Below are 22,155 nucleotides of genomic sequence, written 5' to 3' on the forward strand. Positions count from 1 at the left end.
AAACAACTAGACAGGGTTTCCAAAGGCTGGCCCCCAGGTCTAAGGACCCTAGCAGCAATGGCCCTGTTAGCACAAGAAGCAGATAAACTAACCCTTAGGCAAAACCTGAATATAAAGGCCCCCCATGCTGTGGTAACTTTAATGACTACCAAAGGACATCATTGGTTAACAAGTGCTAGATTAACCAGGTACCAAAGCTTGCTATGTGAAAATCCCCACATAACCATTGAAGTTTGCCACACCCTAAACCCCACCACTTTGCTCCCAGTATCAGAGAGCCCAGTTGAACATAACTATGTAGAGGTTTTGGACTCAGCTTATTCTAGCAGGCCCAACCTCCAAGACCACCCTTAAACATCAGTAGACTGTGAGTGGTACATGGATGGGAGCAGCTTCGCCAATCCCTGCAAAGTGACTCGGAAGAAGACAACAAGCCCTGCTCCAGTCACATCCGGAAGCTGACTGGTCCACTCACGGCCCAAGCATGAGGAGACTCATCGCGGGACTCATTTTCCTTAAAATTTGGAGTTTTGCAGTAAGGACTTCGACTGACCTTCCTCAGACTGAGGACTGTTCTCAGTGTATACATCAAGTTACTGAGGTAGGACAAAAGGTTGCTACAGTCCTATTATTTTATGGTTGTTATAAGTGTACTGGAACTGTAAAAATAACTTGCTTGTATAACGTTATTCTACGCAAGGTATGTAGCCCATGAAATGACCAACCTGATGTGTGTTATGACCCATCTGAGCCTCCCATGACCACAGTTTTTAAAATAAGATTAAGGACTGAGGACAGGTGGGAGCTCATAAATGATATGAGCTAAAGTGTTAGCCAAAACAGAAGACAAAGAGGTGCCCAAACAAGTTACCTTAAAATTTGATGCCTGTGCTGTCATTAATAGTAATAAGTAAGATGTGGTTCTCTTAATTAGAAAAGAGACTATATGGCAGAAAATAAATACATCTGTCATAAATTAAGACCATGTGGAAATAAATGTAAATACTAGTCTTGTGTCATTTAGGCCACTTGGATTAAAAAAAAGTGAAAAGGATCCAGTCCACCTTCAGAAAGGAAAAAATGGCCCTTCCTGTACTAAAGGACAATGTAACCCATTAGAGCTAGTAATAATCAATTCCCTTGATCCTTGCTGGAAAAAAGAGGAGCGTGTGACCTTAGGAATCGATGGGGCCAGACTGGATCCTCGAGTAAATATTTTGGTTAGAGGAGAAGTTTACAAAAGCTCTCCTGAGCCAGTGTTTCAAACTTTCTATGATGAACTAAATGTGCCAGTACCAGAAATTCCAGGAAAAACAAGAAATTTGTTTTTGCAATTAGCCGAGCATGTAGCCCAGTCTCTCAATGTCGCTTCATGTTATGTATGTGGAGGAACTGTAGTAGGAGATCAATGGCCATGGGAAGCCAGAGAATTAGTACCTACAGACCCAGTTCCTGATGAATTCCTGGCTCAAAAGAATGACCCTGATAATTTCTGGGTCCTAAAAGCCTCAATTATTGGACAATATTGCATAGCTAGAGAAGGAAAATAATTCACTCACCCAGTAGGATGACTTAGTTGTCTGAGACAGAAGTTGTATAATGGTACCAAAAAAACAGTCACTTGCTGGAGTTCAAATCACACAGAAAGAAATCCATTTAGTAAATTCCCAAAGTTGCAAACTGTGTGGACCCACTCGGAGTCCCACTGGTATTGGACAGTCCCCACTGGATTATACTGGATATGTGGACATAGAACTTATGCCAAATTACCTGACCAGTGGGCAGGTAGTTGTGTTATTGGCACTATTAAACCATCTTTCTTCCTACTGCCCATAAAAACAGGCAAATTCCTGAGCTTCCCCGTCCGTGCTTCCCGCGAAAAGAGAAGCATAGCTATAGGCAATTGATAAAATAATAAACGGCACCCTGAGAGAATCATACAATATTATAGGCCTGCTACTTAGGCACAAGACGGCTCATGGGGATACCAGACCCCCATTTACATGATCAACCGAATCATACGGTTACAAGCTGCCTTAAAAATAATCACTAATAAAGCCAGCAGAGTTTTGTCTATTCTGGTCTGGCAAGAAACTCAGATAAAAAATGCTATCTATCAAAATAGATTAGCTCTCAACTACTTGGTAGCAGCTGAAGGAGACGTCTGTAAGAAATTTAACCTTACTAATTGCTGCCTACACATAGATAATCAAGGGCAAGTAGTTGAAGACATAGTTAGAGATATGACAAAACTGGCACATGTGACTGTGCAAGTGTGGCATGGATTTCATCCTGGGGCCATGCTTGGAAAATGGTTCCCAGCGCTAGGAGGATTTAAAACTCTTAAATAAGAGTTATAATAGTAATAGGAACCTGCTTACTCCCTTGTTTGCTACCTGTACTTCTTCAAATGATAAAAAGCCTCATCGCTACCTTAGTTCACCAAAATGCTTCAGCACAAGTGTACTATGTGAATCACTATCGATCTGTCTTGCTAGAAGACATGGGTAGTAAAAATGAAAGTGAGAACTTCCACTATTGAGTGAGCGTCTCAAAGCGGGGGAATAAGGGAGGAGTCCATCCTTCATATTGTCTTATGCCCAATTTCTGCCTCCAAAGAAAGAAAAAGTGAAAACTAAAAGGCAGAAATGAAATCCACAAGCAGACAGCCTGGTGCCACACTCTGGGCCTGGTAGTTAAAGATCGACCCCTGACCTAATCAGTTATGTTATCTATAGATTACAGACATTGTATAGAAATGCGTTGTGAAAATCCCTATCCTGTTTTGTTCTGATCTAATTACCGGTGCATGCAGCCCCAAGTCACGTACCCCCTGCTTGCTCAACTGATCATGACCCTCTCATGCACACCCCCTTATAGTTGTGAGCCCTTAAAAGGGACAGGAATTGCTCACTTGGGGAGCTCGGCTCTTGAGACAGGAGTCTTGCTGATGCCCCCGGCCGAATAAACCCCTTCTTTCTTTAACTTGGTGTCTGAGGAGTTTTGTCTGCAGCTCGTCCTGCTATAGAACAACAAAAAATTCCAGGTAAGACGATTGAGAGTGGTAGAGCTGCTGCTCACAACTGTAAACAGGATGATAAAAGTAGGCTTCATTGAGAAAATGGCATTTGAGCAAAAGCTTGGAGGTGAGAAAGTTGGCCATCGGCGCTTCAAGGGGAAGAAATTTCTAGGCAGAGGGAACATCCAGTGCAAAGGTTCTAAGGAGGATACTATCCGGTGTGTTCAAGGAACAGCAAAGAAGGCTGTCTGGATATAGCTAAGTATACAAGTACAGTAGTCAAGGCATTGAGATTGGGAGGTATCAGGCAGTGGAGATACTAGCTAGGTCATGTGGAGTTTGTAAGCTATTGTGAAGACTTTGGCTTTTATTTGAAGTGTGAAGGCAAGACTTTTGAGATTGTTGAGCAGAAGTGTGACATAACCCACTTTTAAAAGGGTCACTCTGGACACTGTACTGACAACAAATTATAGGACACAAAGCTAAAAGCAAGAGAACACTTAAGAGGCTATTTTAATAATTCAAGGAGAGACGATAAAACTTAGTGAGTGTGTAGTAATACAGGTGGTGAAGAATTCTGGATATTTTCAGAAGGTAGGAACAAAGAGATTTCATGATTGGATGATGAGTGAGAAGAAAAAGACTAGTCTGTGATGAACCCAGGTTTCTTGGCTTAAACAACTGGAAGGATTTCTTTCCTTGTTTCAACTAGAATGTATTTTAAAAATATTTTTGTAAAAGTTATTTATATATAAATAATTTAAATCCATCTATGTCATATACATTACAAAAGTTTTTTCAGTTTAATTTTGTTAATTCTGTTTGTGACACACAGTTTTAATTTTGTATATTTATAGGCAACCGTAATATTTTCCTTTCAGTTTTCTGTCTTGGCTTTCATTATTGTGCAAATATAAACATTTGCCTAGATTTTCTTCCATTTTTTTTGTTTACCAGTATACATTTATTACTTTACCATATCTAAAATTAATCTTGATATAATGCATATCGAAGTCTTTTTCACTTGCCATTTATTCCAGCATCATTTTCTGTAATGTTATTCTTATCTACAAAATTCTATTTTGGAATTTTCCATTTATTCCATTATATTCTTCCTCAAGTATCAAATATCTTTATTGTTGTTTTGGAATATTACTGTTTCATAAAGCTGTAAACATTGCATTCATTATTCAGACCATTTGGCTCATCTTATTATTTGTAATTCCAAATTGGTTAGGAAGAACCATGCAATATCTGCCTTAGATTTTGACTGGAGTCATGTGAATCTTCTAGGTGCATTTAACAAGAGTTGCTATTGCTACAACATTGAATCTTCTACTCCCTTGATAATTTTTTGAATATTTGCAGAGTTCTCTTCATCATCAAAGTTTTAAAATAAAATTTATAAGAATGGGCCTAAATGTTTGCTTTTTTAGTTCTTTTAGTTCCCGGTTTTCAGTTCATCCTTTCCATTTGAGATCTGTGTCTTCTTTTCCTCAGTTGAAGGGGAATTTTTTTCATTACGTCTGCAGTTAGTTCTTCTGTTGTGTCTCCTCTTCAGCAACATTAGGTATCCACAATATTGCATTTCAGTTATTTCACCCTAAGACCCTATTTTCTCTACTTTTGTATCTCCTTATTCCATAAGTTATCAATAAATATATTTTCTACATTATTGGTCAAATCTATTATTTACTACTTTGATGTTGATACCAAATAACTTTAGTTTTTTTTTTTTTTTTTTTTAACTCAGTCAACCTTCTTTTAACTGCAATCAGTTGTCCCATCATCTCACTCTTCACCAGTTCTTATATGGATTTTTGTTTTCTTAAATACCATTGAGAACACTGAGCAATGCTTTATGGAACTTTCTTCTGTTTCCTGTTATAAATCTTTTAAAAAGTCAACTTTATTTCTAAATCTTGATTGTTATGCTTTTTCTTCTTGCATTTCTATGCTGCATTAGGCCTCATTTTGTTGTTGTTTTGTTGTGTTTTTCCTGTTCACTTCTGCTTAAATGATGAAAGTGGCAGCTGACCTGGCATTTGCCCATGTACACAGAGGGTGGATTATCCTTGGTTCTTTTTACTGTCCACATGAATGGAACTAAATTTCTCTTTCTCATCTTGAGCTTACAGGTTGTTTTATATGCAAATATTTTAGCTAAATTTCTGATGTCTGGCCAAGATTTACAATGTGTGCCGCCTCTGGACTGAGAAGGAAATTCTCTTGTATTTATGATACCATAGAGAGAAAACTTTATCCCTGGATAATATAAATTCTTTACATTTAAATCCCAGGAAGAAAGCATGCACTGTAACTTCTAGACATCTCTATTTATACTCCAACTTTACATTTAGAAGGTTTTAATAAGGCAACTAGGGAACAACAACCCCTGTTACAATGATGCAAAACTCCTGGCCCCTTTACAGCCTAGCCTTAGTAGACTACAAATATAATTTCCATTCTTATGTGTAGTGGAGGCTTTGTATCTTCAAAATAATAGTCAGGGCTTGGGGGGCTAGGGAAGGGATAGCATTAGGAGAAATACCTAAGGTAGATGACAGGTTGATGGGTGCAGCAAACCACCATCGTATGTGTATACCTATGTAACAAACCTGCACGTTCTGCATGTGTATCCCAGAACTTAAATTATAATTAAAAAATAGAACAAATTGAAACAACATTGAATAAATAAATGAATACATAAACTAACCTAAAGGAAATAAGCAAAAATATCAGCATATTAGGTCAATGGTTTAATTATAGATTATAATAATTGTGCATTATATAAGTATAGTTATAGATTATAGATAATAGATTTTATATATATATATATATATATGGTTGTTTTTTTTTTTCTTTTTTTTGTGAGACCATGTCCTGCTCTGTTGCTCAGGCTAGAGTGCAGTGGCACAATTATGGCTCACTGCAGCCTCGACCTCCAGGCTCAAGTGATTTTCCCACCTCAGCTTCCTTAGCAGCTGGGACTACAGAAACACACACCATCATGCATAGCTAATTTTTAAAATTTTTTGTAGAGATGGGATTTTGCATTGTTGCCCAGGTTGGTCTCAAACTCCTGGCTTCAAGTGATCCTCCCAACTTGGCCTCCGAAAATGCTGGGATTACAGGTATGAGCCACCATGCTTGGCCAATTTACATACTTATAATTTAAATTTTATATTTATACTATAATTAGTATATTAACTTACACTTATATTTGATATATATTTTAATATCTATCAACTCAATTATTTGCATTATCTGTCCTAAGAAGTACCTTCTTGACATCAAGTTCCCTAAGATGTGAATTTTAATCAGCATGCTACTTGAATTTTTATCAGAATCATAGAGTAAAAATTGCTCTGTAAGAGTGTTTTATAGAAACTCTAGAAAAATCCAGCAAAATATGCCTACTCCACAACCGTATATGCTGTTCTAATGACCAGATAATGGAGTCCCAAAATACAGTAGCCCTTTACCATTAAAAGTATGAGATGTTTTGGAAAAGAGAGAGTGATGAGAAGCAATAATAATAATAATAATAACAAATACTGAGATTAGTTGAAGATTGAAAATCTTACAGCTCTGGTCCTTCAAGGCATGATCCCTCCCCACTATGTACTTTCATAGGGAATGATGTTGCTAATGTTCCTGTCGAAAATGTTCAGATATTTTGGTGTTTTTGTAAGTATCTCAATCAAAGGCATGGAACAATACAATTACTCCTAGATTTTTGCCATTTTAGTGACATCTGATTTACTGACTTTTCAGTAACTAAATAATATCACACCAAAAGTTATAAAATGACTTCCCAACTCTCTTCTATTGATACAGGCCTCATCTAAATGTATATTATTATCATTTATTATTTTTATTTTTACTCTCCACAGGTTCTTGTGTACTATGTTCAACATTGACAAGAAGATAACTGGGAAATAAATATATATAAATACAGGAACATAAAGAGAAATAAAGAGGAAGCACCACAGTCAACTAAAAAAGAGAGATTCCCAACAATCTACACACCCATTTCTGTAGGCTCTCAGCTGATGCTTACTGTTTGGACAACTCATACATGCAGATTGACAGATGACCAACTTATAAAAGAGATTTTTAATAGTTTTTAATGATTTCACAGGGTGTTGTCAATGGAAATATAGATTTTTCTACAGCAAACATGTACATCTATACCATGTGGAACAAGGATAGTGGGAAAACCTCTGTAAGGATGTAGAACTGAGAAGAGCATATTAAATGTGATAAGAAAAACACTTCTAGAGCATATCGCCTTCAAGAAAATGGTGCCCAGTCAGGATTGTGTTACATTTTAATAGGAATGGAGATATTTGTGATATACTGACAAACCAAGACATGTGACTATAAAACGGCAATGTAAAGTGTCAGCTTCTCCTCGCGCTGTTATAGTAAACATCTGAGAACCTCACTCCTGTCAGTGTATTCTTGGGGTTGAATCTCAAGTGATCCATAGGATCTTAGATACAGCAGATTAAAGTGGGCTTTTCTGTCTTCCTAAGTAAACAGCAATGAAGTTGAGAGAAAGAAGATATTGCTGGAAGTCACGATAAAGTCTATCTTCTGTCACCATATGTTTTCTCAGAGAGTTTTAGACATTGACCCTCATCTAAAAAATTGTGGAAAAGGACTCTCACCACTCTGTTAATATGTATGTATATGAAAGAAATTACTGGTAAACTTCTGAGGCAGGCATAGGTGTTACTTGTTTTTTATCTTTATTGTGTCTATGAAATGATTGTATGTGTTTCTTCTTTAATTAGACAATGAGATTCCCAAATAAATTTTATTAAAGCCAAAAAAAACCTTTAAACCTTTTTGAGATTCTAATATTTATGTAAAATATAGTCTGAAATACACAATAAACAGATATTTGAATACATGAATTCTTAAACCATTACTTAACAAAGCAATATTTTCAAGTTTAAAAGATAACACGTTGAAATCAAAATTTAATTTTCTTACCTTTCTGGATATGTAAGTGATTTTAACATGAGACTCTGGATCTTGTATGTGCATGTGGAACACTCCATATTTGAGCTCTGGAAATACGTCAAACCAATGCTTGAAATATTTGCAAAGTCATTGTAAAATTGAGCAAGAATCTTGATTTCTTGAAGTTTACAAAGTGGTTTGTTCTTTCTAGAGAGAAAATTTGATACACTTAGCATATTAATAATTTGAAACATAATCCAATTCTAAAATCAATATAATCCTAATAAGGGAGGCCACAGAGAACAATACTATGGGGAGAAGGCCAAACAAAATATTATTGGATATTTATTAAAATAATTAAAACTAATTTATAACAGAACAAAATAATAAATGCAAAATAATAATAAATGCATTCCCTCATAGAACTATTTTGAAAACGCTTCTTTTGGGAAAAAGTGACATGTCTTTCTGAGTAGATGTCTAGATTGTACATTTGACTAGAATTAGAGAAGTCATCCTATATGTGTTTTTTAGACCCTTTAACAACTATCGTAGTTCCTTAAATAGACTAGATGATTAAAAGATAACTTAAAAATATTTTATCAAATATTTTTAATCTAGAACAATAACTTATAAAGGCCTGAGATTCAAAACAGAAATACAGTGTTTAATAAGTACAATTTTCTGTGCATTTACAATATAATTAAGCTTTACAAACTTAACCTCATTTAACTACCTGAAAGACTCTTTTATTAGGTACTATGAGTATTACCATTTTACAGATAAGAAAACAACATCAGAGCATATAAAAGTCTTTCCCAAAGCCACACAGCTAATAATGCTCCTCACTGCTCTGCTCAATTTCTCCTCCCTATGTGCCAGAAATGTGGGTCCCTGGACTCATTTATCTCAATATGGGCTTTCGTGACCCCAAGAGGAACTCCAGCTACTCTATTGCACTTTTTCTCACTAGACAAAACTGATGGCAAAGGGGAGAAAAAGAAGGAGAAGGAGGAAGGAGAGGTGTAGGAGGAGGAGATGAAGGAATAGGAAGAAAAGAAGGTGGAGGTGGAGGAGAAGAAGGAGGAGAAAGGGAAGGGACTAAAGAAGAGGACAGAAGTGAAGGAAACAAAAGTTCTTTTAAAAATCAGTTTAAGGAAGTTTCTCTTTTGAGTCAAGAACAACTTGGTTAATCAAAGGTGACAATCACACAGAGAACAGCTGAAGAGCAACCAGTGGGGCACCCAGCACTCCCTGCCATCTCATATTTTTTTCTGCTCTCTTTTTGATTCCTTGCAGTAGCTAGACACCAAAAAGAGGACATGATCATTCTGCTCAAAGTCCATCTCTGCTACCTCCTGGCAGGGTTACCACTTTCTATTTCACAGACTACAATGTCATTAGATGTATCACTAATGTCTTTCCATGAACGTACTTAAATTTTTCAGAGATAATTCAAATTCAGCATATCCAGACAGGAATGTGTTATCTTCCCATACAAACTCACACCCACACCAGTGGTTTCAATTACCAACCGTTTGCTCATGACTACAAAATCTCTACATTCAGCTAAGGCCTGTATGCTAAGAAGTTACATGTATCCACTGTCATTCACCATGTCCATTTGGATATCATAAGGATGCCTGAAGTTCACTAGGTTCAAATCTAAATGACTTATCTTCTCCAACACTTTCTCCAACAAAAAAACAAAAACAAAAACAAACAAACAAAAAACCCTAAAACTAAAACTTACATTGTCTCAGAGTATTAAATGGCACCACCACCTATTACCCAAGTCAAATAAATAGGATTCACCCTTGATAGCACCCTTCTTTCAACCTCCACATTCAATCTATCAGAAATTTCTATTGACTTTACCTCTGAAATATCAAAACTGATTTGAATCCCTCATTTTTCCATTTCAACGATAAACCTTCAAGCCCAGCACACCATTGTGTCATGTCTATATTCCTGCAACAGCATCTTGCTTTGTATCTCTCCAATCCACTGTGGTTAAATTGTTTTTCCAAAAGAAAAATCCAACTGTGGCCTCAACCTGACCACCACAACTAAAATACTTCAGTGGTTTTCATGTGCCCAGTGAACAAAATATAAATTCTGGAACATGGCCTATGAGTTCTAATTTCTATGATATATCTAAGTGTTCTTTAGATTTCTCCTTTCTCTCTTGCTTTCCCAGTCTCTATTCTATTCTTTTTTTTTTTTTTTTTTTTTTTTTTTTTTTGAGATGGAGTCTCGCTCTGTCACCCAGGCTGGAGTGCAGTGGCGCAAACTCGGCTCACTGCAACTCCCAGGTTCAAGCGATTCTCCTGCCTCAGCGCCTGAGCAGCTGGGACTACAGGTGCGTCCCACCACACCCAGCTAATTTTTGTATTTTTAGTAGAGACAGGGTTTCACCATATTGGCCAGGATGGCCTCAAACTCCTGACCTTGTGATCTACCCACTTTGGACTACCACAGTGCTGAGGTTACAAGCGTGAGCCACCACGCCTGGCCCCAACCTCTATTCTTAAACATACTAAAAACATACTAAATGGCCTTCAGCTCCTGAAGTTGGTCATGCTTCTCTACGCTTCAGATTTTCTGTATTTATTGGTCCTTCTGCCTGGAATGCAGAAGGGCAATGACTCCTGTTCACCATTTAGGACTCGACCAATATAAGCATCAATAGAGAAACTTTTAGTCACCCCACTAATTTACATCCCCTATTTAAATTTTCTATATACACTATGATTTATGTCAAGACTTTTTTCATGAACAGATTTTACTTATATAATTTTATAATTATTTGACTATCCTTATATGTCTCATTATGCTACGGGCTTAATGAAGGTAAGACTATGACTGATTTTCTCACCACAGTATCCCCAGCAATTCACACAGTGCCTGGCTCAGTGTAGATGCTCATTAAAAATTCTTTGAATAGTAGAATGATGGGCATCATTGTTTTATTTTTATTATTATTTAAAAATCTATCTGCTACAGACATCTAATTTATATAACAGCAGACATCTAATTTGTCCAGAATTGTATCCCCTATTCCTAGCACAGATCCTGGTCTATAGAAGAACTCAATAATTTGTAATGAATGGATTAAATTGGATTCTCTCCATGTACCTTTTAGCTCAGTACAGAATAGCATTATACTTTTTAAATAGTCACAAAGCTCAAAACTTGAAGTCACTCTAGATTGGTTTCTTTCCTTAATGTTCACTTATTCAATTAACCATGCAAACACACAACACGTCTGTTCTACAGCCCCAAAACCTCTAGAATCCCCCTTAGCCTGTTTTTTTATTCCCACTGACTTGGATCCAGGCTCACATTATCTTTCATATGAATTATCAAAGTAACTACTTCTGTAGCCTCCTATCTCATGTCTTGTTCCCTCTAATCTCTGCATTACTCATATGTCTGAGCCTGAGAATATCCAATATTAATATTTCCCATTTAGCATCCTATATTGGCATATTAATATGCCTGGCCCAATGAATCATTAGTATCACAGAAAAAATAACATTCAGTATAAAAATCAGGATGCAGAACACATTTCAATCAGATCCTAATTTTGCTAAATAAAAAAATAATGTGTCTACACATAGGGGCATGTACAAGAAGGAGGAAGGGGAAAAATGATTATAAACCAAATGCAAAGTGTAGGTATTCCTGGATGGTATAATTATAGGTGATTCCTATTTTATATAATATTATACATTTTCTACAGTGAGTAAATATTCCTGTTTCCATTTTACCAAGGAAAATAAAAGATCATTTAAACTTCTTTGACTCCTGTGGCATCTTAAAGACAATTTAAATCCCAAAACATAATTAAATGTATACTCATGTGCTGCATAATGATGTTTTTGTAAACAAAAGACTTAATATATGATAGCGGTCCCATAAGATTATGACACTATATTTTCACTGTACCTTTTCCTATGCTTAGACAAATATGTACCATTGTGTTATAATTCCTATAGACAAATATGTACCATTGTGTTATAATTGCTTCCAGTATTCAATACTGTAGCATGCTGTACAGGTTTGTAACTTATTGCTTCTAGGTTATAAACCTATACTACACTCCATATAGCCTACATGTGTAGCAGGCTATACCATCTAAGTTTGTGTAAATACACTCTATAATGTCCAAGCAATGACAAACTTGCCTAACCATGCATTCCTCAGAGATATTCCCATTGTTAAATGATGAATGACTGTATTAGCAAATAAATATTAACAGAAAAACAGTAAACCCATTAGCCAAGAATAGGTGGACAGATTATAACACATGTGTATATGTTCCCATATTTTACATTCCTTCATGACAATGCACTAATCCAAGTATCTGAATAAAATTAATCACTATTTCATGCTGTTCCACATAGAATATAATGTTTGTAAATTAACCCAAGACCAACAGTTTCTTTGCCTTCTGAACAAATTTGAAACATCTGTTCTAGGCCTGTGTTCATGTGCAATTTTTGAATTTAGATACTGTACTAGGCTGTTCTCATGTGGCTATGGAGAAATACCAAAGATTTGATAATTTATGAAGAAAAGAGGTTTAACTGACTCAACAGTTCTGCATTGCTGGAGAGGCCTCAGGAAACTTACAAACATGGCGGAAGGGAAAGCAACATGACCTACTTTGTATGGTGGCAAGAGAGAGAAGAATGAGAATCGAGCAAATAGAGAAGCCCCATATAAAACCATCAGATCTCTTGAGAACTTACTCACTATCAAGAGAATAATATGGGGGAAACCACCCCTGTGATTCAATCAGGATTCCACCTGGTCCCGCCCTTGACACATGGGGATTATTACAATTCAAGGTGAGATTTGGGTAGGAACACAGAGCTATACCATATCATTCCACCATGGTCTTCCCAAATCTCATTTTCTCACATTTCAAAACACAATTATGCCCTTCTGACAGTCCCCCAAAGTCTTAACTCATTCCAATATTAACCCAAAAGTCCAAGTCCAAAGTCTCATTTGAGACAAGGTTAGTCCCTTCCACCTATGAGCCTGTAAAATCAAAAGCAAGTTAGTTATTTCCTAGATACAATGGGGGTACAAGCATTGGGTAAATACACCCATTCCAAATGAAAGCAATTGGCCAAAACAAAGGGGCTACAGGCCCCATCCAAGTCTGAAATCCAATAGGACAGTCATTAAACCTTAAAGTTCCAAAATGATCCCCTTTAACTCACGTCTCACATCCAGGACACACTGATGCAACAGGTGAGCTCGCATGGCCTTGGGCAGCTCCACCCCATGGCTTTGCAGGGTACAGCCCCTCTTCCAGCTGCTTTCATGACTAGCGTTGGGTGTCTGCAGGTTTTCCAGGTGCACAGTGCAAGCTGTCAGTGGATCTACCAATCTGGAGTCTGGAGGAATGCAGCCCTTTTTTCACAGCTCCATGAGGCAGTGCCCCAGTGGGAACTCTGTATAGGGCTCCAATCCCACATTTCCCTTCCACACTGCCCTAGCAGAGGTTCTCCATGAGGGCTCTGCCCCTGCACCAGATTTCTGCTTGGAACTCCAGGCATTTCCACACATCCTCTGAAATCTAGGTGGAGGTTCTCAAACCCTAATTCTTGTCTTCTGCAACCTACAGGACCAACGAGAATAGTATGGGAGAAACCACTCCCATGATTCAATTATCTCAACCTGGTCCAATCCTTGACACATGGGGATTACTACAATTCAAGGTGAGATTTGCGAGGGGACAAACAGCCAAACTATATCAGGTACTCTGATATCTCTAGGTTTTTGTTACATCCTTTCTGTTCCCTGACTGTATTGGCTTGCTTTCAAATACTTCCTTGATTCTTCTCTGTGCTCCAACAGTACATCAAGTGATCTTCTTTTATAAAACATTTTACTAAATGCTGCAATTATGCATGAGTCTCCAGTATTCTGTGACTTTCTTGGGAACAAAATGCTGTCTGTATCAGTTTGGATTCTCATTATTTTGAGAAACACCTGAATAAGTTTGATGCTGAATAACTTGAATAAGTAATTGAATCAATTTAATAGCCAAAAATCAAGTTTTTGATAAGAACAAACAATAGATATTGTGTGAATGTATATGTATATACATACTTAAATACAATTGTAAGCAATTTAGAGTAATGAACAATTATGGAATAATGTCAGTTATTATTTTAAAACATTCAGTGTTCAAAATTAGGTGAAAAGGGCCAAAAAGTTTCTCTCAATAAAAGATGGGTCTTGATGAAAGTCAAGAATTTGGATTGGAATTTTTGTTTAATTTATTTTATCTTCTTTGGGTGACTGAAGGTTAGTTTAAAAAGGGAAAGGAAAACGGATAATTGTTACTCTTTCACTACCAGTTCTATACAACTGTTAAATCATCTGCAATGTCTTTATTAACTTTAAGAAAATTACATTTACACAATCTAATATTAAACATATGTTTATCCAAAATTTTAAAAATTTTGCAGGACTTGTAACCCAGGATATTATTGCTAAGGATAATCATGGCATCCCATGATGGAATGGTCTTTATGTTACTTCAGTACACAGGTATTTTATATTTTCGTTATGGTGAACTTATCATTAGTTTTTTTGTGGATTCCAACGTTTGAAAGGTTTACCTACTGTTACGAGCTATGGCTACTTTTTATATTTTAATATCGTTTCAGATTTTACCTGTGCTAATAATACTGTAACATTAAATATTTTCACTGCCATTGTTGGTGAATGTGCAAATAAATAAGTAGTCAGGGACTTTCTCCTGGCTCACAGAGTTTGGATGTCACTGTATTCTCAAGGTCCAAAGTCCATCACACAATAATTTAGTTATTTAGCTAATTCATGCACTGTAACTACCTATACTGTGACAGCAGTAAATGTTGGAAATACCAACCATGCTTCCTGAAATCCTAATGTGTTCAATAACCAGTCAAAACTTCAGCCAAATTGCTCTATCCACAAGAAAATACACTTTGATATTTCTTTTAATCACTAGATATGGTGCCTGTGAGCCTTTTGAAAATCATTTCATTGTTTAATGGCTAGTTAGAAGTCTAGCACAGCAGGTTGGAAACCACAACTATATAGTAGTGTGCCAGTTTATATCATTCTTTTATTTAAGAAAAAAATAATTTTCTAGTTTAAGAATTTATTAACCACAGAAATATATATTCAACCAGCTGAAGCCAAGAACATTCTTTTATATAATTATATAACCTTAAAAATATGCATACACACTTGCACATACATATGTACATACATAAAAAGTTAAAGAAAAGATTGAGAAAAAAACAAAACCCTCCCCTATTATTTGGGAGCCTTGTAGGTGGGAATAGTTCCCTGAAACACTAAAATTGTGTCACTCTATTTACAGAAGTCACTAAACATTTATTCACATCACTGTGAACATGATATTGCCTGAAAACTGGAGAGAATTAGAAGGCAATACGGTTAGGAAAAACACTGCAATGAGAGTTAAAAGAGAGAGAAAGAAACAAAGTCGTCTTTTACTCTTTAACTTATTTTATTATTTATTTATTTATTTATTTATTCATTCATTTATTTTTGGAGACGGATTCTTGCTCTGTCACCTAGTCTGGAGTGCAGTGGCATGATCTTGGCTCACTGCAACCTCCACCTCCTGGGTTCAAGCAATTATCTTGCCTCAGCCTCCTGAGTAGCTGGAACTACAGGTGTGTGCCACCATGCCCAGCTAATGTTTTTGAATTTTTAGTAGAGATGGGGTTTCGCCATGTTAGCCAGCATGGTCTCCATCTCCTGATACTCCTATAACTTTTAAAGTCACTAGTTGTTTAGAGTAAGGGAGCGTCTTTAACATATGTTATCTTTCTCTGTAAAATAAAGGAATTAGAATATAACACATGAGATCCTTTTAATATTTAGCATTTTAAGACTCTCTGGATTAAAAATAAACTATACTCTTTAAATTATCTGTTGGATGGGATACTGAAGAAAGCAAACATTGAATACATGAGAGAGGAAAATAGTAAATTTTACTTACTTATAAAACCTTGCCTCTTCAATCATTCCAAGCTGGTTTAATAATTTAAATGAAAAAAAGCCATCCATCACAGTTTTATCCGGAACAGTTATACTGAGAATGAAATAATAGGCTACAAAATAAAAATGTAGAATGCAACTCACATTATTTTTTAATTTTTTGGTTTTGGTACATATTCAAATATATATATATGTGTGTCTGTGTGTGTGTATAAATATGTGTGTGTATGTATAGATAGATATATAATCTAGGCTCATATTACATATGCAAATAATATTATTGAGTGGACTCATTTGGTAAATGGGTAATATATTTTACCTTTTGTTTGTCAATTTTTGATTACTCTTAAACATGAGAGATGAAAAAGCCTGCTAGCCAGTGATGGTTATGGTGAAGTATTGAACAAATAGCTCCTAAATACTAGCTGGTCTGAAAACCAAAACTTTCCAGAAATTAGGCCAATTAAGCAACTTTTACTTTTCAATAGCAGATCTAAGGTAAATATGATAAGATTTCTTAATTATCTGATTAATAGTACCAGCTATTGCTTGCCAAACGTAATTCCTAATTCCACTGGCTGTTCAAGAATGACTGTGAAATATATACATATATAAGGTAAGTTCATAGCAGTTCTTATTCAAATTGCCTTTACTAAACTTTGGTAGAGTATGTGTTTCACAGGCAAGGATGCTGAACTCAATTCTATATGTTGCCAGGCCTGTACAGGAAATTTTGACTATGGGAGTTATCCCAAGTTTGGTGCACCCACCTCCTAGAACACAATGGATTTATAATTGGATTTTCCCCATTTCTGACACAAGAGGTATAAATAAGCACTTCTCACTTTGAAGTTACTTCACAGCCTTAGGCAAGGTACTTTGATTCACCTTGCCCACAAAAATGGGCATTCAGGCTTGCTCAGATGATTTCTGACAGCATAGAATATTGAGATGTTACAGATTAAGCCACCCTCCCACTATAAGTACATGAAAATGCTACGTGTACAATCCATGTTTCAATATGCAACCAACTCAGAAGAAGGAAGGGGAAGTGTCAGAAAGCAGAAACAAAGAGAAATTAGCACCAAGGCCAGAAGAACTGAAGCCCTGGACCCCTCTGGGACTTCAGAGCCTGTTGTGGCACAAAGATGGAGGCTGAACTGTCAACCTCCATGCAGGAACAGGAGACATGATGTTAAAGGACAAAGCTGAAATGGAGCTCCCTGCACAGAGCCATGAACCTTATAATTGAAATTCCCTGACCCACCATTGAAAGAGGAACTAGGAAAATTCTTCCTACTTTTTCAGTGTGAGTCTTAGGTGAAAACATAAATTGTTTCTTGAGATTAAATAAAACTCCAGGAAACATGAAATTTAAGTTTACACTAGTTACACGTTAAAAGACTCCCACAAATTTACATTAAAATGCTTCAGGATTGTGGTAATATGGTTCTGAAAAAAGAAAATCTGACTTGCTCTGAAGGGGAACTTTGAAGAAGAGCTGATTTCTGAGAGTTTTCTATATCAAAGATAGACATGAATCTCTATTTTGAAATAGCACAAATAGTTTTTTTAAATTAATTTTTAATCCAGACTCGAACAAACCACTGAGACTGGAAAATAACAATATAAAAAAATAAATCAATGAATACATTCAGTCTGATGAAATGATAGATTATCTTCATGGAAAAATTAGATTGAAGATAAATGAAAAAAATGTATCTGAAAACAAGAGAATTCATATTTTCAATGTGCTGAGCATATAAACTTTCAATATAGAATTCTGTCCTAAACTATCTTTTCATTCCTCAGTGAGGGAAGGATAAGGACATTTTCAGGAAAGGCAGAAAAAAAAAAAAAAGAAAAGAAAAAAGAAAAGAAAAAGAAAAAGACTGAGAGAGACTACTATTGAAAAGCTACTACTAGGATATACCTCGGCAAGAAAATAGTTAAACCCGGAAGGAAGGAGTTGAATGAGAGGATAAGACAAAACGTAGACAACTAAAATTGGTAAATATAAGGAAGTATTTGATGATACTATTTATAATTAATATGTATTATTAAATGAGAAATGGAAGTAAAATACTACAGGATATAATATTGAAGATAGAAAAGAAGAAAAAAGATTCAAAGGCTCTATGAGATAACTTGTAGCTGTGACAGAGTCCGATAAAAGTTTGTGAAGCAAGATCTATATTCATGTATAAATGCATAAAAAGCAAAAAAAATAAGTTAGTTACTGAGAAAATATGATAGCCCCGAAAGTTTTACGCAACTAAAAATCATAGCCTTAGACTATCTAAAGCCAACACCTAACAGGGGAACTGCCTGCTAAAATAAAAGATTTAAATAGAACTCAGATTTTGACACAAGAGATACAATGTCCAGGATATGATCAAAAATTGCCCAAAATACCAAGAACAAAGAAAATCATAACATTGTTAAGAAAATTACCTGATGCTAACCCTGAGATAAATTCAATGCTGAGATTATCTGACATTTATTTTAAAGGAGCCATCACAATAATGATTCAAAGTTAACATGTCTCTTGAAAAAATGAGAAAAGAATTAAAACCTCAGCAAAGAAAAAAAAGTTGCAAAAGAAAAAATGAAATTACAGAAGCAAAGGTGGCTCCATCGTGCAATGAATAGTGCATTGGACTTCTAAAATTACAGAAACAAAAAATACAATTGCAGATACAAAACTCACAGGATATACTCAATAGTGAGTGGAGATAATAAAAGAAAAAATCGGTGAACTTGAGGGCCAATCAATCTTAATGACAGAGAGAAAAAGATGGAGAAAAATAAATGAACAAAGCCTCAGGGATCTGTGGGACTATAATAAAAGATGTAATATTTGTGCTATTAGAGTGTCAGAAAGAGAAGAGAGTGATGGCTGAAAACTTTCTAAATTTGGTGAAAAAAAAAAACACCACAGATTGAAAAAGCTAAGTGAACCTGAAATATAATAAACCTCATGAAATTCTAACCAAGACACATCATAATAAAACTGCAAAAGTAAAAACAAAGAAATAAAAGTCTTGAAAGCAGCCAGAAGAAAATGATGCATTACCTACAGAACACCAATTTGAATCATATGGATTTCACATCTGAAAGTCATAGAGGTCAAAAGAAAATATTACATTTTTCAAGTGCTGAAAGAAAATAACTGCCAACCTCAAATCTTACATCCAACAAAACTGTCCTTTGAGAATGAAGGGGAAACAGAGACATTCTCAGACAAAGAAACAGTAAAAAACAAATCTTACTAGCAGAATTATCCTTAGAGATTTTCAGAAGTAATTTCTTCATACAGATAGGAATTGCTGAAATAATCATGAATCATTATGAAGAAAGAATGAACAATGGGAAAAGAATAAATATGGGTACATACAATAGGTTTTTTTCTCATTGATTTTGTAAATGTTAAGGAATGAAACAAAAACTATTACACAATCTGATATTCAAAATCATGATAATTAAAAGCGGGGAATGTAAACGGGCCTACATGGAAGTGAGGTTTCCACATTTTACTTGAAATGGTTAAATGTTGGAATCGCTAAACAGTGATAAATAATGTATGCATATTGTAATTGTTGTAGGCCTCCCCAAATATATCCTTGTCCTAATCCCTGGAACCTACAAGTATGTTATCTTATATAGCAAAGGATAATTAAGATTGCAAATAAAATTAGAGTTGCTAACCAGCTGTTCTTAAAATAGTGATATTATATTGAATTACCCAGGTGAACCCAATGTAATCACAAGGGGCCTTAAAAGAGGAAGAGGAAGACAAAAGAAGAGAATCAGAAAAAGAGATATGGTGCCGAAGAAGGGTCAAAATGATATAACATGAAGACTCAGTCCACTTACGTGAATGAAAAGGCCACAAGCCAAGGAATGCGAACGATTTCTAGAGCTGGAAAAGTTAATAAAGTATATTCTCCCCTGAGCCTCCAGAAAGGAATGCACCTGCTAACACCTTGACTTTAGCACAGTTCCATCTGTATTAGACTTCTGGACTACCGAACTTTAAGATAATACATTTGTGTTGTTTTAAGCCACCAAATTTGTGGTAATTTGTTAGGGTCATTATAGGAAATCAATATACATTTTGATGCAAATGATGTGATATAGCTATAAAAAACATGTACAAGTGGACAAGTGGCTTCTAAATTAGAAATGAGAAGAAGCTGGGAGAATTGTTAGGAACATAATAGGAAAACCTAGATTTCCTTGAATAAACTGTTAGCAGAAATGTACTAGTAAGGACACAGGAGGAAATAAGGAACATGGCAGAGAAAATCCACATTGCAAAAAGGCTGTTGGTGAGAAATATGGATGTCTAATGGAATGAATAAGGATGTTAATCTTGCTGTTGTTGAGGACTCAGATGGAAATTAGAAATATATTATTGGAAACTGGTAGAAAAAGAATCCTCACTATATCATGGCAGGTAGCTTAGTGGAATCACATACTGCAATTTATGTGGGAAGCAGAAATTATAAATGAAGAAATCGGAAATTGAACCAAGGGGATTTATAAGTCAGGGGTTGAAAGTGTGGCCAGATTTCTCCTTGGTGCTCATCATGAATTGTGTGAGGAAAGACAGAAATTGAGATGAAACTGTTAAATTAAAAAGAATCCTGACTTGCTAATTTGGGAAATCCTCAGCCTAGCGAGTTTACTAAAGACGCCCAAGTTAAGAAATTTATTATTGGGAAATGAAGCTCTAGAGAAAAAGCTGAGGGTATAGCTGGGACAACCTTTTCCCTCAGAAAGATTTTTAAAATCAGAGCATTTAGTCACACAAAAGGGCCTTTGAAAATATTAGGCATATAACTCACAGATTCCTTTAGCCATCTCAGCAGAGGCCAATAATAGAGGCAGGATCATCTAGAAACGATAATGAGGAGTCTCTTTTTTAATAGAATGACTCTCTGTGACATATACAGAGATCTACCAGACTTTGGTGAAGGTTATAGTGGTATAAATAGTGCCAACTTGGACTACAAGCAACAGAGTATAAAATGAGGGAAAGTTTTGAGGCCTGGAAAATTTCTACAAACAAGAAGCAAGATGAAAAAACTACTCAGATGCAAGCATATGCTACCATTTATACATTTAAAGAAGAAGGGGCTGAAAGAGAGAGAGAAGGACTCTAAGAGATCAACATGTGAAGCCATGAACCCAGGGAGCAGAGCCAAGAACCACAGGGAATTATTCCCAGGTCTTTAAATCAAATGGAGCTTGCTTGGCTGAATTTAAAAATTGCATGGAGTGTTGACTCTATTTTTCTTCTACTTTTCTTCTCTTTGAACAAGCATGCCTATAACTGGTATCGTAGCCCTGTCTCATCATTGTATTTGAGGAGGAGGTAACTTGATTCCTGAGATTCACAGGTTCACAGATGAAGAAAAATTATGTCCAAGTACTTATATCCACAGCTTTAGCCAAATCTGATTTAGATGAATTAGACAACAAGATTTAGAACTTTGGACCTGTTGAGTTTAGAGGAGATTTTTTTACTTTAAGTTGATGCTGTAATGACTTGATGATGTCTGAGATCAGCCAACAAAATATTATTTTATACCCAAAAATGCAACTGGGTATTGCCAGTACCTATGAAGCACGAGCCTAAAGAAATCAATCCTTTACTACTAAAAATACCTCAGGACATTGTTAAAAAATTTATACAGAGTTTGATTTCTAGCCATAATAAAATTAAACTAAAGATCAGTAACAGAAAGACAAAAGGAAAATTTCTAAACAGTGAAAATTAAACAGCATGCTTATAAACAACCCATGGTCAAAGAAGAGTTCTCTAAAAAATACATAGAACAAAATAAAAAAGATACAATATATCAAAACACATAAGACACAGCTCAAACAGTACAAGAGGAAATTTCATAGACTAAATGATTACATTAGAAATGGAGAAATATCTGAGGCCAATAGTTTGTTTCTGCCTCAAGAAAATAGAAAAAGAACAAAATAAACCCAAATAGAGTAGAAGAAAAGATGTGTGTGTAGAAATATATATATATGTGTGTGTGTAGAAATATATATATATATATATAGAGAGAGAGAGAGAGAGAGAGAGAGAACCAGAA

General features: G+C 35.6%; 1 protein-coding gene across 1 annotated transcript in view; it reads right to left on the reverse strand.

Moving 5' to 3' along the window:
* The window catches only part of LIPI (lipase, member I), a gene marked incomplete at its 5' end in the record, with an annotated part of 103,667 nt that overhangs the window by 45,620 nt on the left and 35,892 nt on the right, over positions 1-22,155 (reverse strand). Inside the window, 3 exon segments of the mRNA XM_012001959.1 lie at positions 8,024-8,200; positions 16,041-16,152; positions 21,636-21,664. Coding sequence (XP_011857349.1) covers positions 8,024-8,200; positions 16,041-16,152; positions 21,636-21,664 — 318 coding nt within the window.

The sequence above is a fragment of the Mandrillus leucophaeus genome, unplaced genomic scaffold, assembly GCF_000951045.1.
Source record: "Mandrillus leucophaeus isolate KB7577 unplaced genomic scaffold, Mleu.le_1.0 Scaffold671, whole genome shotgun sequence".
NCBI lineage: Eukaryota > Metazoa > Chordata > Mammalia > Primates > Cercopithecidae > Mandrillus > Mandrillus leucophaeus.